This window comes from Drosophila mojavensis, unplaced genomic scaffold (genome assembly GCF_018153725.1).
Source record: "Drosophila mojavensis isolate 15081-1352.22 unplaced genomic scaffold, ASM1815372v1 contig_49, whole genome shotgun sequence".
NCBI lineage: Eukaryota > Metazoa > Arthropoda > Insecta > Diptera > Drosophilidae > Drosophila > Drosophila mojavensis.
The window spans coordinates 4899234-4918628 of record NW_025318872.1 but is presented as its reverse complement, the minus strand read 5'-3'; the positions used below and the strand labels follow the sequence as shown (position 1 = coordinate 4918628).

Genomic DNA, 19395 nt, shown 5'->3' with positions numbered 1-19395 from the left:
GGTAACCATTTTCAAATTCAAGACGAGCTGTCCTGGGAGGAGATGCGTACTGTATACCCTAAGCTATATGTTATAGCTTGTCGGTATTGTTTCTTAATGGGCACTTCGGTACCAGCGGAACGTATTTTTTCCAAGGCGGATGCCACATTAACCGAAAAAAGGAACAGGTTAACAACAGAGCACATTTCACAACTACTATTTCTTAACTCAATTTTAAATAAATAAATTTATATTCTTTACTGCTATTGCTATTGTTGCTTCTAAAAGGAGTTCATAAAAAATAAATTAAGCGCATTCAAAAAAATCATTTGATTAATCGATGTTTTCCATTTTTCTGCGATTAATTGCAATTAATCTTTAAAGCACCTAAAATAAATCATATGATTAAATAATCGAACAATGATTTTTTTTTGCCATCACTAATAACTACCCAATAAAATGAATATTTATGTGCTTACTCAATTTTAAGCGTCAGGTAAAACCTATATAGTGTAAAACTTTACAGATACGGCTTGCCACGGTTGAAGAAATGCAGCCATGACTTCTAGTTACTAAAAATATATTTAAATATCAATCAAATGAAAGCAAAAACCATCAGCTTGTTTGTCCGATTTTTTTCACAAAATTTCAGCTTTTTTTAAAGTATCTTCCCACTAAAAACAGCATTTTTTGCTGAACAAAAGTTGGCAACACTGGCTCGAACAGTGAAATATTGCACGACAAAATCAGAGTGCTGCAAGCGCTCAAACAAAATGGTGCCATTCTTATATGAAGCACGGCTATGCGCTATTTGTCCTACTCTCTCTCTCATTCTATCTCTCTCTATGGTCTCTCAAATAGCAGCAGCGCACAGAAATTGAAAATTGTTCGCGACTATCCCAGCTCTTTCCTTTTGAGTGAAGGGCATACAGAAATCATAAAAGCGTTTGTCACGCTCATGCAAACAAAATGTAAGCGTTTCGATGGTTATTCGTGGGAAGGGTATGAAAGCGTTGATACGCATAAAGAATATGATTTCGCGACGGGCAAGTACACACACACTTGCAGTCTCTGGAAGCATGTGTGAGCATTTGTGGCCTGTGTGCGTAACTCTTGCTGCTTGAGCAAATTGTAATGCCCAAAATTGACCGTTAATTGGCCTTTGAGGGAGCACATACATTTGCATACATATGTGTATGTATGTATGAGATGGGATGATAATTGTCTGGCGATTCAGTAGTTTGTCAATTTTGTATAGTTTGAATTGTAGAGTGACTGTCAAATGAGCCTTTATGACTTAATCAGTAATTTTGGCAATAAAGATCATTTTTCCGCTGGTTGGTTGGTCTTACGCTTGCAGCACACTGATTTTGTCGTGCAATATTTCACTGTTCGAGCCTCAAGAGACTGAGCCGAGCAAATACGAAGTTGTGTAGTCTCCTCAGCGCATTTTTTCGTCGTTGAAAAAATTTGTTCTAGATGTCTACTCTATGTGTTCTCTGGTTAGTGTTTGTGTATATCACGCGCATATCGAGTTTTTCTTTAAAAAATCGATAGCTACTCCCGATAGTTTGTTATTATTAAAACCACTGACCAGAGAACATATAGACTAGACATGTAGTACAAAGTTTTTCAACACCGAAAAATCTGTCTCCTAGGGCCTATCAATTTCGTATTTGCTCGGCTCTTCACTTTTAGGTCCGAGCTACGAAAATATGCGAAAGCACAATCATTCCGCTTCATGCGCTCGATCTTTAATTATATGTATGTATCTTCTATACCTTTAAAGCTAGAGTTTCCAAATGAATGTTTGAATGTAGGCTCACGTGTATTTTATAGAATTTCGATTTGTGTTGAAATTTACCCTGGAGACTTATAGAGACTTGTGCCTTGGCCAATGGTCGCATTTCAATGTTATAATCACAATCTAAAAGTTTCATGAAGATAGTCCATCGATAAAAAAAAAAAGTTAATAAACAATTAAGTTCCCATAGTAAGCCCACATTTTCTTTGTGAACAGAAGGATGCGAAGAATTATTGAAATATACATTTTCGAAGGGTTCAGGGGATTTCGTAGCGAGCAGTCTCGACTAGAGCTTTCTTACTTGTTTCTTACTCTCTTTCTCTATTTATGCCCTTTCCCCATACCAAGCTATTGAAAGGGTTTGCCACGCTTATGCAAAACGTTAGCGTTTTCTTATCTTCTTATCTAACTAAATAATACGGACAAAATAAATTAAATAATGTTTCTAAGTGCTAATATTTATTAGACATATATGTACATAGTATATTGTATTACAAAATTACATTGCCCGTCGTATTTACGTTATTTGTGGGAATGGTATGAAAGCGTTGACATAAAGAATAAGTTGTCGCTGTGAAATTATGACGGGAAATTTGATGTTGTTGGCCGTCTGTTCTGCACACACATAATTGAATTACCGTTTGCTTTTTTCTTTGCACACAGCGAAACGAATTATATACCCGGACGCATATTTAATCAATTATTTTTCGCTCAATAGAATAGTGTGCTTCTGAGTCATATACGAGCGCACTTAATCATACAATTTTCGATTTGACCTCGGTGCCACAAATCTTAATATGCGCACTGTTAATTCGGATACGCATTTTTGGAACTCATATAGCCCTCTAGTTCATACATACGGACGGACGGACGAACGGACAGGGCTAAATCAACTCGGCTCGTCGCCCTGATCAAGAATACATACACTTTGTGGGGTCTGCCAAATCTAGGGTGACAATCCGTCCTGGAATTTCGGGACATGTCCCGCTTTTGGAGGTAATGTCCCGGTGTCCCGACCTGACACGAAATTGTCCCGGTTTTCAATTGTTTCGATAAAAAAATAGTCATTTTGACAAAATGCAAACTTGTAGAAGTTTGTGTCGAGACAAGACAAGAATTTTGTTTAGAAAAACAACGCAGATAATGTAGTACAGTTTTTGCAACACACTTACACTCGTGCTGTTACTCGGAAGTATCAAAAATAGCTCAAATCCTGCATGCGATTCCAGCGCACAATTTCGAAAGGGTCTTTTCTTATAAAATACACAGTGGTCAGACGAAAGGAATAAGTTACTGGTGGAAAATGTGAAAATCATCCATATAGCTCAATTTAATTTTGTGGACATAAAAACATTAAATATTGATGAAAAAATGTTATGTACATATGTACATAACATATATGAGATATACGCTTTTCCGCCATAGCTCCTTGGACTTGGGTGGTGAAACGGACCTTCGGTTTATCCCGAGGCTAAGCTGGGCTAGTTTCAGCTGACTGTGGATTCATGCCAACAAATTTATTTGTTGAAGCCCCTGCGATATTAATTAGTCACTTATGATTTATAGTTTATAGCGTAAAGTATATATTCTTGAATATAAGCTGGTAAATTTACACGTCACTTATTTTATGATTCTATGCTGGTTCGCTTTAGCAAGGCACACCGGTTGAGTGCTGGTTCAACGCACTCCGGCTGGGAGAGTGTTGTGCTAAAACACGCTAGTTTCAGTGGAACGATTCGGAAACGCCAGGATTTGAGTCTGTGAACTCCGGCGGTTCGCTCGGCTATACAGACTTCTCCTACTATCCCACTCGCTCACAGCAAAACACTAGATTCGTTTGACTCACACCACTTCTCTTACGCATGGCTACGTGAACTTACTCAGATATGCAGGCCTCGCTTAAGCTGCTGGGCTGCACCAACGTCCTTGTTGGTGCCGCTGACGATCCTGCTTGCTTCTTTAGTCGTCGCAAGAATTCCCGCTGGATTCTCTTGCTGTTACCACGATGTCCTTGCTGTTCCCACGATGTCTCGGCGGTTCTGATATGCCACTCGCGTTGATTTTCACTTTACTGTTTCACTTCAGCACTCTTGTCACTCTGACTTTCACTCTTAATAATCACTATTTTAACTCCCCTTATGGAGCTGCCGCTGGCCTTTTATAGCCCAGCCACAGGCCCTGCTTCGGGTGGTAACGGAGCCTGTTCGGCTCTGGAGCGGGGCCTTTCTGCCGTTCGTGCCCATAAAAAACGGTAAAGTGGCGTGATCTGGGTGACGCCACTTTCCCGCCAAATTGCGTGGCAGCCTTCCATTGGCCGAAGTACCGTTGGTGCCCTGCGAGTGAAAGTGTCCACTACTCTCACCCGGCCCGAACGGCACCTCGGCTAACGGTCCTCGATGATCGACGTGCGTGGAGCGAAAGAAGCCGACTATAGTCGGACCAGTTGCGAGGGTCGCTCCTACAGTACTCGCGTCGCTGTGTGGAGCAACATGTATATGCACGTATATGAATATAAACGCACAGCAACTACGTACTTTCATATACATTGATACGTGCATTCCAATATTGCTCCTCACAATATATATACCAAACTTTATGTCTCTAGCATCAATACTGCCCAAAATATTCAAGCTTTAATAGCGCCGAAATAAACTGCGTTCTTACGGAAAGACGGACAATCGGACGGACAGCAATATGGACAGCGCACCAAACCAATATACTCATTTCACTTTCGTGAATGAGTATAAAAATTACATTTTCACGTCCACTGGGCGCAGGATAAATCGAACCAGAAATTCGGTATGCATACTCGCGTTGACTACATAATATCAAAAAACCATGGCGGATAAATATTCACCCACAAGGGGCATGGCAAAACGCAAACGTTAATATCTTTGATATATCTCGTACAGTATAAGAGCTACAACCTTCAAATTAAGATGAGGTTTCCTCTATCTAAGATCCATGAATAATTCCTAAGCCTCTTTAGGGGCGCAGCTTATCGAAAAATACCCTATAATTCAAATTCACATTTTAGTCACTCTATTTTCTCGTTTTAAGAACTGGGCAACAATTACGTAAGTACGCCCTCTAGGTGCGTGGCAAATCGGGAAAAACTGCATTTTCTTCACTATCAGAGTAGAAACTCAAGATATCGACGAAATTACTGACGGTATCCTCTATTATTATACCCTGAACCCATTTTCAATGGGAAATCAGGGTATAATGGTTTTGTGAAAAGTATGTAACAGGCAGAAGGAATCATCGCAGACCCCATAAAGTATATATATTCTTGATCAGGACGACGAGCTGAGTCGATATAGCCCTGTCCGTCTGTCCGTCCGTCCGTCCGTCCGTCCCTCCGTATGAACAAAAGGATCTCAGAAGATATAAGAGCTAGAGAGCTGAAATTTGGTATGTATACTCGTGTATACCATAGGCAGTACAAGTTTATCACATTTTTTCGATAACTCATCCGATAACTTTTTTATCGAGAATAATCGAAAAATCGACTTGGTTTTTTCAGCCTAGTTTGAACAGTTTTAAACCTGGAGACTTCAAATTTGCGTTGTGTATAAATTTAATGGACACAAAGATTTTGTAATTTACAGATTTTGGATACCACGCCCCCTTCTCCCCCAATTTCAAGTACTAGAGACTTGTGCTTTGGAATGTACACACATTTTAACCATATGATTACGCTCTGAAAGTTTCATTAAGATTGTATGTCTACAAAAGAAATTATTCAACAAATAAATTCTCATAATATTGCCCACATTGCAGCGCGGCCCAGCGCAGCCGCTGCTTACTGCGCAGTTAGCAGAGCGCTTATAAGTGCATGTGTATGTATGTGTACATAGAAGAAGTGCACAATGATTAGAATATCAGCTTGGAGGGTTCAGGGTATCTCCTAGTCGAGCAGTCTCGACTGGAGCCTTCTTACTTGTTTTTATTATAGTCATATTTTCAATAACGCCCCAAATTAAGACCATTCCTTTCAAAAACGAAGTTAAATTTTTGGATTTGATCCCGCGATATCCTAGGGTTATCCAATGTCCAACAGCTTTTGCTGCTAGACCAGACTGGAGACATTTATAGGACGATTAGATTAGAGAGTTTACTTTCTTTCTTACATTGCATTGCATTAATATAATGCAATTAATTGACTTTATCGGCAAGTGCTGAAGAAATGTGTGACTATTACTAAATGGCTCGTACAGAACTGGATTACTAAATACAAAGAATATAAATCTAAAAGTATATAATTGGAGGCATGTTATGAAAAGCCACGAGGGCTGTTGTTAAGGTGATTGTTAATACATGAAGTGCAGTGTTAGTTTTAATTATGTAAAGATATTGACAAAACTAGAGTCTACTTAAAGGTAAACTATTAAAGGTTATATTGGTAGAAAGGACAAAAATCATAATAATACCACCAAGCCGGTAAGGGTACTTTATTTGCCAATTCAACCAACTATGCCCCAAGTAACGGCCATGTGTGGTTACTGATATAATAGAACATAGAAAGATGGAAACATTTAAGGAAAACTTACAAAGTAATTATTTAAGAATCTTAAAAATAAATCGAATATGTACGATTGGTAAATCACTGCACCATGTGACGGCTGCTCCTGGCAGCATGGGCGAATTTTTTGGTTAGCATTCCAAAATATCAAAATTAAAATAACTGTATTAATTTTTTTTTGTTTTATTTTTTAGTATTCATTACATATACCTGCACAGTAAATTTTAAATCTTTATTTGTGAAGGTAATCAAGTAAATGGAAAAAACATTTGTAATTCGTGTGGTATACACTAGTATACATTCCAGGATATAAAAACTGAAATACATCAGATTCACATTGTTGTTATTAGATCCAGATTTTTGCAATATTTTTTTCTTATAGGTACTACAAAAATAGTAAACTTACACTGAATTGAATTCAATGATAATAGATAAACTAAATATTTTTTTAGTTTAATATGCTACAATATTTTAAAACTTAATGGCAAATACCTATTTAGTGGTACATCATGACATCTGTGCTTTGGTACATACACATATATGCGTCACAAAAAAGACGCTTAGCATGCTCGGGTAAGGCCTTGTCATTTGTGGACCTTTCATTAATGTGTCTAGCCCCCTCATCAGATAGCCACTGAGGTATTTCAGGAACGGATATCATTTCCGGTATATTATACCCGTTTTTTTCACCTAATAAAAAAGTAAAATTAGATAAAATTAATTAAAACTTGGTTCCTTTAATTTTAATGTCAATTTTTTATTTATAAAACTAATACAAAAATATTTAAACAATTAAGTAAACTGTACAACAGTTTTTGACGGCAATGATTTAAATTGAGTTGTGCTATTTATTCATATTCGTGGATCTCAAGCTTATAAAAATACACAAAGTTTACAATATGAAGATGCACTAGTGCGCTTTGAAATGCCTTGCATCTGTTAATGATCGCTTCACAAGGAAATTTGGGTTGCCTCTGCCCAATAGCTGAATATCCTCAAAACTAGAAACAAGTAAGAAGGTTTTAGTCGAGACTGCTCGACTAGGAGATACCCTAAATCCTCAAAGCTGATATTCTAATCCTTCTGCACTTTTTCTATTAACTCATTGCCATTAAGCTCGATTTTGTTTTCTTCCGCTGGCATGTTCACAGTCCAAAATTTGTTTTAAAATTATGTTCGCGAACATGTTTGTGAAAATGTTCGCATAGTTAGTAGGCAAACTCGGCGAACATGTTCGTGTAACAAATTCGTCTGTGGACAGCCCCCTTAAGCCAACAATTTTGTTTAATAGCTTCAATGGCTTTTATTGAGATTTTTGGCTTATAGTCAAATATTTTATTGAATATTTACCATTTACGAAATAATATGAACTCTTTCACACATTGACTAAAGATTTGCAAGATGTAATCATAGTACATATATCGTGCCTTCTAATAAAAATTCAAAAAATATATGAGCTAAGCTCTGAGTGAAAGCGTTTATAGATAGTTGAGTTTGCTAGAGCACTGTTTAATTACTAGCTATTGAGTATATTAGAAAACGCATATAGGTCGATATTCAGCGTATTTACCTGTCGAGCACTGTCTAATATAATTATATTGAAATAACTCATTCAAATTGTTCTACAGAATCTCTTATGAAATCGATAAAGAGAAGGACCAGCATCTTCAAAAAAATATCAGTCAACTGTTATACGATAATGTTAATTAAATGAAAAATAAAGAAAATAATTTACCTTTTCTGTCCGCCATTGAATCAAAAAAACACCAAGGAGCATCTGGTCCAGAGCCTGTTTTCACAAATGCTACGTAATGAGAAGTTTCTATGCATACAACAGCAAATAGCTCCATATAAAGACTTGGTAAAACCATGTTATCAGCCATTACTTTGAAGTCTATTGGTACAGACAATTTCTTTGATTCATGATTTACTCTGTGAATTAAAAAATATAATTTAAATATATATAGTATAATTGATTTTTTAGGAACATACCTTTTCCCATGCGTATGTACTGTTTTAAGACATTTTTGGCAGAAAGCTGTACACTCGAGACCAGAACCAACCTGCAAGCTACCAAAACATTCTCGACATTCAAATTCAGCAAGTTTCCCACAAACGGAACACTGTCGAGGGGCTTAAAAATATAAAAAATATATACATTGTTATAAAATACTAGAAGTAAGAAAGCTCTAGTCGAGACTGCTCGACTACGAAATCCCCTGCACCCTTCAAAGAATTGATATTTCACAATAATTCTTATTTCTGCTTACACAAAAAACACACAGAAAAGCATAAGGATGCAAGCATAAACACGCATTGGCTGCAGTGTGGAAAATTTTCAAATCGTGATTATAACATCAATGGGAGTGCATCTGCCAAAGCAACAAGTCTCTAGTATTTGAAATACGCATTTTACAAATATAGGGGTGAGGGGGCGGATATAGGGGTGGCGGTAAATTACAAAAGAAAATAATCGAACTTCTTTAAAATACATATGAGTCTACATCTAAAACTTGCAGGCTCTACCTCTAATAACAAAATATCGAGAGTAGTTATCGATTTTTTTAGATAAACTCGGACCCAGGAAAACAAATTTTAAGTCTCTAGCTCTTATGTCTTCTGAGATCGACGAGTTCATACATACGAACGAACGGACAGGGCTAAATCGACTCAGCTCGTCGCCCTGATCAAGAATATATATGCTTTGTGGGTCTGTCCCGCATCCTTCAGCCTGTTACAAACAAAAATGGGTTCAGGTTATAAAAAAAGTACAATATACAAAAGCAATTCTATGTTTATAGCTACCCAATAAATCAAAATTATTATAGCTTATTAATTCAATTATAAACCTTAATTATCCGCATTGACTTTGTGTTAGATCTAAGCAACAATCCAGACGAGGTGGAAGCTACACACTGACTCACGAGCAATTAAATCAGTTTATTTCTTTCGAAATTAGACATTTATCACTCTTCGATTACGGCTTTTCTCCATGTTCAACATGTTCGACCAATTTCAATTGTGACTACTTTGGTCTGCGTTGATTTTTTAAAAAGACACACATATGTTAATAACTTACAATCTTCAATGATATCTGTTATATCCAGCACTTGAGAGGGTAGAATGCGAGGATACATTTTATAGCTCTTTCCAAACCGAGGCATTTGAATAATTAGGCATGACGGAACCTCTTTTAATTTTATGTCGGATGAATGAAAGCTTTGTTCAAACAGTTGTTGTACTGTTGGAAACGTCAATCGCTCATCTTTCTCTACAAATAGTTGATAAAAATAAGAATCTTGCCCAGAGCTGAGCTAAAAAAAGACTGTACATGAAATTCCGTTATATTCTGCTTTTATGATTGAAAAACATACTTTTAAAAATGGATCCACTCTCATGATTTGAGATAGTAAGCTATTTAAAAACTCTTCTGGATCTTTTTCCTCACTGGTTAAACCACTTACAGAACTAAGTTGGTCCAAAAAATTACGTAGTTTCATGACACGGTCAGCGCGCACAAAAACATTTTTTCGTAATGGATTAACTATTTCATCACGTAACACACTCTGTACAGCACTATAATGTGAAATATCCTGAAATGAATATAATAATGATTAAAAATATTTATTTTAATATTTTATTAAATTTACCTCAGAGTTTGGCCTTCTGTATAAAATGGAATCAAATACACTAGTAAAAGTAAACATGGAAAACAATGTTGCATCTAAATAACAGGAATTGTGATGTCCCTGAATTCCTTTAAATTTTCCGCATATGGCTTCCAATTCATCTAAATCTTTTATTGCTAATAACAAAGGACAACAACAAAAAAATAAGTGAATGCACTAAAACAGCTATTGAATATCGTTTTAGTGTCCAAGTTTAATTGTTTCTTTATAGTTTACCTAACGGTGGTACAGCTCCCAGCACTGAAGGACAATCAACGTGTCCAAATTTTATAGCGTTTGTATCGGCTGTTACCGCACTAAAAGAATAGCTGCCTTCTATATCTGCAAACCTGCGATCACTCGCACATTTGTTTGGCGGAACAAAAATAGCTCCACCTTCACGACAGTGAAATAATCTGAAATATATAATTATTGAATTTTATTAGAAAGATTTAATTTTCTGAATTTAAGTACTTTAAAATAAAACAAGTAAGAATGCTCTAGTCGAGACTGCCCGGCTACGAGATCCCCAGAACCCTTCGAGCAATAGCTCGAGTCCCTAGTATTTGAAATACGCCTTTTAAAAATGTGAGGGTGAGGGGGTGAATTAGGGGTGGGGGGTAAATTTTGACAAAACCCGAAATTGTATAAAATGCATATATGTAAGTATACATAAAAAATGTGGAGACTCTAGCTTTAAATATGTAGGAGATATAAATTTATTACTGGTTTTCGATAATGTTTCTAATCGATAACAAAATAACTGGGCAAGCTATCGATATTTAAAGTCGATATTTAAAATCGACATTTAAACTCGATATGCGCGTGCTATACACGGACCTAGGAAAAAAAATTTCAAGTCTCTAGCTCTTATATCTTCTGAGATCGACGCGTTCAAACATACGGACAGACGGACAGAGCTAAATCGACTCAGCTCGTCGCCCTGATCAAGAATATATATACTTTATGGGGTCTGCCACGCCTTTTTCTGCCTGTTACATACATTTAACAAAACCATTATACCCTGATTTCCCATTGAAAATGGGTTCAGGGTATAATAAGTAAGAAAGCTCTAGTCGAGACTGGCCGACTACGAAAACACCTGAGCCCTTCGACGTATTGATATTTCAATTGTTCTTTATAACTATTCTTGTCGATGGACTACCTTCATTGAAATATGTACTGTATAGTGACTCTCGACTTGCCACACCATTAAAACAAACATAGCTCGCAAATAACTGTTGACACTTTTTCGTTGTCTGCAAATAAGTGTCTTTCACTGACACAATCAAAAAGACTCAGACAGAAACTGATTTTATCGCGACTGGCAAACAGTCTTTTGCGTATGTATGGGTACGCGATTGCTGCGTTCTTTTATGTATGTATGTATACATGTATTTACATGCACACGAAGGCAAAGATCATTTCTGTTGAGTTTTTTAGTCAAACTGTCTTTTGCTGAGAGTCTTTGTGTGAGCGAAAATCGTATTAGTCTTTACGTCTGACCAAAACCGATTCAAAACAAAACAAAGAGTGCCGCTCAGAGCGAGATCGTGTCTGCACAATTTTTTCAGTTATGATACAAAACAGAGCATATACGAAAAAACGATCAACTCTCATTTGCGAGCTCTGTTATCAAAGTATGTATTTCAAATTTTAACTAACCATTTTCAATAGGAATTACGGAAAAACACAAAAAAGCATTTTCACTTCGTGAATGAATAAAAAATCTTTTAACTTAGTTAATACGTAAAAATTTCTAAAGTAAGGCAATTACCGAACGCCATTATAAGTTCCATCGGATGTTTTAAGATTTCTTAAGCTTGGATCGTCTTCTACTTCGATTCCTACCAATATATTTTTGGAGGTAGAATGAATACCGATCCATCGTATTACACCATATAAATCAGAAATCCCAGAATCAGACACTTCAACCAGAGATCCAACTGTGAGCTTTGTTCCAGGTATTTCATGTAATTGTTGGTAACTTATGTTAGGCAACTCTGAAATTATATAAAAATAATAATCTAAAATATTAGAATTACAAATATAAAATCAAAACATTTAAAAGTCATAAACATACATGGTCTGCAGTGTGGGCTTAATTAGTGAAATTTAATATAAATCAACATTATAAATTTCGTGACTCTAGCTTTAAAGATGTAGGATATATAAATTTATTACTGGTTTTCGATAATGTTTTTAATCGATAACAAAATAACGGGGCAAGTTATCGACATTTGCAGTAAAACTCGATATCCGCGTGGTACATACGGACCTAGGAAAAATTTCAAGTGTCTAGCTCTTATATCTTCTGGGATCGACGCGTTCAAACATACGGACAGACGGACAGAACTAAATCGTCGCCCTGATAAAGAATATACATATATACTTTAAGGGGTCTGCCACGCCTCCTTCTGCCTATTACATACATTTCAACAAAACCATTATACCCTGATTTTCCATTGAAAATGAGTTCAGGATATAAAAAGCTTATGGTTTTTGCAAATGATCAGACCTGCAAGTATACTAGCTTTTTGAACACCTAATTTTTTCAAATTAGAGGAAAAAAGTGGACTTATTCACTCCCTAAGAAGCTTCCTTCCTTCTGTAACATACATTAGCTGCATAATATTTCGAATAATCTTAAATTATTAATTTATCCTATAAAATTGGGCAACTTACGAATTCTTATAATCTCCCTATCATAAAATGTGTAAAATTGCAAACGCAGCGACATTCATTTCCGATGTGATGTGCAGGTCAATAAATATTTTAATATACCTACCTTCCAAATAGTTTTCTTTGCTAGATACACTGAATTCCAGAACAGTCAAGGGAATATTATGCATTTTTATTTATTTATTTAATATGCAAAGTAACTTGTTTCAATACGAAATTATCGTGTAAATTTGCCTTGGTCGTTCTCCTATCTGATGGAACTATTAATGAAATGCGACTCAACATGATTTATTTTTAAGTTTTGTAAGTGTGCGTGAGTAAAAATATAGGGATAGAACTGTAAGAGAATAAATGCTACAAAATACCCTATACTAAAAATACATGTATATGTACCTATATAAATTGTATTATTTCTAATTTTATAATGAAAAACTCATGCGAACCTGCCGACTACTGCATTTAAATTGTTAAACTTTCTATTAATAATCATGAACAGAACATGTACATTATAAAATTCTATGAATACACAAGAAACGAAAATAAAACAAATTTTTCAGACCAATAGTTCATCGTAAAATCTCTGCACTTTCACTGTATATGCAGAATTTATATTTACAATCAACAAAAGTCAATGGCATACAAATTTTAAGTAAAAATAGGTGTAAAATGTAAACGGTGATCTGTGATTATTGCTCAGCAGATTGGAAGGAACTAATTGTCCTAAATGTAAAGGCTCTGTGTCTTATCACCGATCTCAGAAAGTTCATTTATCAGTAATGAGCTTTATTAAGATAATTGATGTAAATTCCATTCAAGTGGTTCTTTGTTTCTTACTTATCAAAATTGATATGTAAAGAATCAGAGATATCGTAAATTTGTATACAAATATATATATATATATGTATATATATATATATATATATATAAGCGCTCCCAGTGATTAGGAGCGGTGTGTTGGGTTCTTGTGAATATAAATAACTTTGTGTTCAATGAAGTAATATATTTTAAACAAGTAAGAAAGCTCTAGTCGAGACTGCTCGACTACGAGATCCCCTGAACCCTTGGAGCAATAGATATTTCAATAATTTTTCGCGTCTTTCAGCTTATACAAGAAACACGCACGCACACACACACACGCACGTACGCACACACAGGCATACATACACACACATGCATACAGACACAAACGCATACACACACTCACATACACACACAAACACATACATACACATTCACAAACACATACACACACATACACAAACAGATTATGATTATAACATGAATATGCATGTAATTGCCAAAGCACAAGTCTCTAGTATTTGAAATACGCTTTTTACAAAAGTGAGGGTGAGGGGGTGAATTTAAGGTTGGGGGGTAAATTTTAACAAAAACCGAAATTGCATATATTGCATATAAGCATACATAAAAAATTTGGAGACTCTAGCAATAAAGGTGTAGAAGATATAATTTTATAACTGGTTTTTGATAAGGTTTTTTATCGATAAAGAAAAGATCGGGATGAGTTATCGATTTTGATGATGATGATAAACTTTATATGCGCGCTGTAATTACGGACATTTTAAAAAAATTTGAAGTCTCTAGCTCTTATATCTTCTGAAATCGACGCGTTCATACATACGGACAGACGGACAGGGCCAAATCAACTCAGCTCGTCGCCCTGATCAAGAATATATATACTTTGTGGGGTCTGCCACGCCTCCTTCTGCCTGTTACATACATTTCAACAAAACCATTATACCCTGATTTCCCATTGAAAATGGGTTCAGGGTATAAAAATTTAGTAGCAGTAGTCTAAACTCTCTCTCGTCCGAATATAATCTGAGTCATATATATCATATATATATATAAGATATGTTAATATATTCTTACCAGTGTTAGAGTTGACTTCTATAGATGAACTAGGTACTTGCGAAACTCTGTTTCCATTCTTGGCAAAAGTTTCAAAGGTAGAGCTAGATGCAGATGTCTCCAATTTATTGTCGTATGATTTTGAACCTAATTTAGCTCTGTTTAAAATGAAACCAGCATCTCCGGCATTTGTCGGCCAATTGGTACCGAGCAAATCGGCCAAATCGACGTTTTCTTTTTCCAGACGATTACTAACAATGCTTATATTATGGTCCTTTCTACTAGACTCTTCAATGTCACTATTAGTTATAACATTAGTATCGCTTTCATTAATATTTGATTCGGTTCTCTTCATTGTGTCAAAAATATTCTCGTTTTTCTGACAACTTACTAGACTTGATCCTTTACGTCCTACAGGTATCGGAATGTTATTTAAATATAATTTATTACTATTATTATATTTATTTATCCCGTTTATAGATGTGGAATCATCTTCTTTAATAGACTCACTCATGATTTCGGAATCGTATTTATCTGTGTTTTGATTCACGTCTGTTTCTATCAATGACTCATAAAAATGTGCTGTAGGCTGTCGTTTCTTGGACTTGTGATCACTTCGCTGTCCATTTAATGTTGATGGCACAATGGCTGTGTACACACGATCAATAGTTTCGTTGATCAATTGTCTAGCGGATAGTTTATGTTTTGATTCACTTGATACAGGAGCTATCCAATTAGCAGTGGTAAATATTGCTAAGTTAGGTTCACACTGCATGTACCTTGCAGCGAACTGAATTTCCTTGGCTTGAGGCGAGTACCCGTTATTGAGATGCTAAGATATATACAGCAATTTATATATATTAGTGGAGAATTGATTAATATTAGTAACATTCAAGTAACAAACCAAAATTTCCATTCCAAAATAATATCCTACGGAATTGAGTTCTTGCACTGGACCAATGTAACGGATAATACAATCAAAATTCGCGTTTCCATTTTTAAACAATTCTCCACGCACACACACAACGTCATTGACTTTTAAGTTAGTCAACCAAAGACATTGTTCGCTATTGTTAACTAAACGTAACCGACTTTCAAGACTGTCAATGCTAATAACAAATGGCCAAATTTCCTCCGCTACTTTAACCAAATAGCTCGTCCTGATTTCGTAAAATTGGTTATTTGTAACAGCATTGAAGTTTAAAATTTGAACAATACATTCGTCACTTTCTTTACCATCAGAAGTTCCAATAATTTTTATTAATGATCCAGGGAAGACCATTTGTTTGTCGAGATACGTAGGGGGTTTACTTTCACCATTATCGGATAAAGATATAATTCCAGATTTGGTTAGCTCTATCTGTCGATTAACGAGCGCGTATTTAAGATATTTTAGATTAGTTTCCATCTAATTCAGCTACCAAAATAATTAACAATGAATATAAAGGCTACAAATAACAAATAAATAAATGAAATAACATCGATATATGTATGTAAGTATATTTATAAAAATCGATAACAAAATGAATATGCGTTTATACGTAAAAGTAGAACATGATTTGTATCATGTATTATTGTTAATTTAATATTTAAATTCAGCTTTACACTAATCCGTGAGATTTAATTTTTGCACAACATATTTTCTCCGTTAAAGCACTAACCATAGAACAAATAGAGCGGACAAGTAGTGTAAAGCGTTTTGCACACTTTTTTCGAGCGTTGAGTCACGCCACTAACCAGAGAACACATAGACTAGACAACTAGTGGAAAGCTTTTTGCACGCTTTTTTTGAGGGTTTAACACCAGTGTTGCCAGATTAGCTATTTAATAGCATTTTTAGCTATTTTTGAACCCTAAATGCTATGAAAATTTTGAAAATGCTATTAGCTATAAATTTAGCTATTTTACAAACGAATATTTTGAATTCGATTTTAGTATTTCAAGCAAAAAAAAAAAAAAAAAACATTTTTCGATTAAGTCCCAAATTGTACGTAATGACACTGACCAGAGAACACATAGACTAGACATGTAGAACAAACTTTTTCAACACCGAAAAAATGCGCTGAGCGGACCAGACAACTTCGTATTTGGTCGGCTCGGTCTTCTGAGGCTCAAGCAGTGAAAATAAGGCAAGACAAAATCAGTGTGCTGCGACTGCTGCCACGAAATGCACGCATTACTAAATGAAGCAGGGCTATGCGCTCTTTTTCCCTTACTCACTCTCTCCCTCTCTTTATGCTCTCTCTCTCTCTCTCTCTCTCTCTATATGGTCTCTCAAATAGCAGCAGCGCACAGAAATTGAATATTGTTCGCGACGATCCCAGCTCTTTCCTCTTGAGTGAAGGGTATACCGAAATCATAAAAGCATTTGTCACGCTCATGCAAACAAAATGTAAGCGTTTCGATGGTTATTCGTGGGAAGGGTATGAAAGCGTTGATACGCATAAACAATATTATTTCGCGACGGGCAAGTACACACACACTTGTAGTCCCTTGCTACCTGTATGAGCATTTGTGACCTGCGTGCGTTACTCTTGCTGCTTGTAGCAATTTTAAAGCCCAGCATTTGCATTTGGTCGGTCTTACGGACTGTCATAACCACTTTAAACAGATGTACTATGTATGAACATAGATACATATGTACATACATAAGTACATTTATATATTATTATTGCTAATCATGTTTATATCCGTAAATAATTATATATAATTAAAATTATTTTATACACATTTTTAACCGAAAAAATTATCGTAAAACACTACTAACTTTATTAAATGCTTTGCAATATATGAAATACACATGTCATATTATACTCAAGCTTTACTCATTATTGTCAAAAATTTCTAATTAAGTCATAATGGCCCATTTGATAGTCACCCTACGATTCAAATCATACAAAATTTACAAAATAATAAATCCAGAGACAATTAGCTTGCCATCCCATACAAGCATACACATACACAAATGTATGTATGCATGTGCTCACTTCACAAGGCAGACCAACGGCAACTTTTGGGCTGATAATAGACGAAAATACTGAGAAAGAATTGAGTTTCGCGACGCACGCACACAAAAGCACATACACGTAGCAAGGATGTAAATGTGTGTGTGCATGCTCGTCGCGAAAATGTTGTCTTTCTGTGCAGAACAGGCTGTGCAAATTGTAAAGCCCAAAATTTGCCGTTGGTCTGCCTTGTGAAGTGAGCACATGCATACATACATTTGTGTATGTGTATGCTTGTATGGGATGGCAAGCTAATTGTCTCTGGAATTATTATTTTGTAAATTTTGTATGATTTGAATCGTAGGGTGACTATCAAATGGGCCATTATGACTTAATTAGAAATTTTTGACAATAATGAGTAAAGCTTGAGTATAATATGACATGTGTATTTCATATATTGCAAAGCATTTAATAAAGTTAGTAGTGTTTTACGATAATTTTTTCGGTTAAAAATGTGTATAAAATAATTTTAATTATATATAATTATTTACGGATATAAACACATTTATAAACATGATTAGCAATAATAATATATAAATGTACTTATGTACATATGTATGTATGTTCATACATAGTACATCTGTTTAAAGTGGTTATGACAGTCCGTAAGACCGACCAAATGCAAATGCTGGGCTTTAAAATTGCTACAAGCAGCAAGAGTAACGCACGCAGGTCACAAATGCTCATACATGTAGCAAGGGACTACAAGTGTGTGTGTACTTGCCCGTCGCGAAATAATATTGTTTATGCGTATCAACGCTTTCATACCCTTCCCACGAATAACCATCGAAACGCTTACATTTTGTTTGCATGAGCGTGACAAATGCTTTTATGATTTCGGTATACCCTTCACTCAAGAGGAAAGAGCTGGGATCGTCGCGAACAATATTCAATTTCTGTGCGCTGCTGCTATTTGAGAGACCATATAGAGAGAGAGAGAGAGAGAGAGAGCATAAAGAGAGGGAGAGAGTGAGTAAGGGAAAAAGAGCGCATAGCCCTGCTTCATTTAGTAATGCGTGCATTTCGTGGCAGCAGTCGCAGCACACTGATTTTGTCTTGCCTTATTTTCACTGCTTGAGCCTCAGAAGACCGAGCCGACCAAATACGAAGTTGTCTGGTCCGCTCAGCGCATTTTTTCGGTGTTGAAAAAGTTTGTTCTACATGTCTAGTCTATGTGTTCTCTGGTCAGTGGTAATGATCTGCGCGATACTACCACAACGACTTCATCGTACTTATACCATCACTAGTTGTGAATTTACACCATTGCTTATTCTTCTTGGCGCGCTTCTTGGCATTAATTGTATGTGATGGATAAAAAATATAAGCAGAAAATTCGTGAAAACAATCACCGAATTTAAGGATTGGATTAAGGAGGAAGAGTCGGACAACACGCGGGCGTATTGTATATACTGCAAACGCAGTGTTTTTGCCAAATTGCACGATATTAAAATGCATGCCGCGACAAAAAAAAAACATAAAACTGCGGTTGGCGCCTTTGGGCAAAAAAACAAAATTGTTTTCGAGCTATTGCCAACAACTAAAAGTGCGAAGGAGGAGGCGGCATTATGTTTGTACGTTGCAGAGCACACTGCAATTTCCTCGATTGATCACCTAACGAGAGTATTTAACAGTAGCAACGCTGCTCTGCAAATCAAGCTTATACCGTGCCTTCAAAATATTTAAACACGATTCCAGTTAATCATAAATATAATTCTGATGATGATTTGGATGTGGACCAAATTGTAACATTATTAAATAACATTTAAAAATAAAATTTTAAGTAAATGCATAATGCATATAGGTTTCAGCTATTTTGTAAGCTATTTTAAAATTTCTTTAGCTATTTTCAGCTATTTTTTAGAG

At 35.7% G+C, this 19395-nt stretch overlaps 1 protein-coding gene and 1 long non-coding RNA gene across 12 annotated transcripts; one reads left to right on the top strand and one right to left on the bottom strand.

Annotated features, from left to right (window-relative positions):
- Positions 1-6475: 6475 nt before the first annotated feature.
- On the bottom strand, positions 6476-16017 carry LOC26528178 (ubiquitin carboxyl-terminal hydrolase CYLD). Of its 11 annotated transcripts, none has more exons than XM_032728396.2 (11): positions 15432-16010; positions 14549-15359; positions 11754-11979; positions 10214-10392; positions 9959-10113; positions 9683-9901; positions 9388-9622; positions 8301-8442; positions 8044-8240; positions 6786-6998; positions 6476-6744 (listed from the first exon to the last, which is right to left on the bottom strand). In XM_032728396.2, the coding sequence occupies exons 1-10, from the start codon at positions 15933-15935 to the stop codon at positions 6805-6807; spliced, it is 2862 nt and encodes a 953-aa protein (XP_032584287.1). In that variant the 5' UTR covers positions 15936-16010; the 3' UTR covers positions 6476-6744; positions 6786-6804. The 11 variants fall into 11 exon arrangements, with proteins under 11 accessions (XP_032584287.1, XP_032584288.1, XP_015021548.1 ...); XM_032728397.2 differs by having other exon boundaries at positions 6476-6693; positions 6801-6998; XM_015166062.3 differs by having other exon boundaries at positions 6476-6624; positions 6801-6998.
- Positions 7040-8137, top strand: LOC122757359. Its single transcript, XR_006357373.1, has 2 exons — positions 7040-7319; positions 7937-8137. It is a non-coding gene; the product is annotated as an uncharacterized LOC122757359 (long non-coding RNA).
- Positions 16018-19395: the final 3378 nt, after the last annotated feature.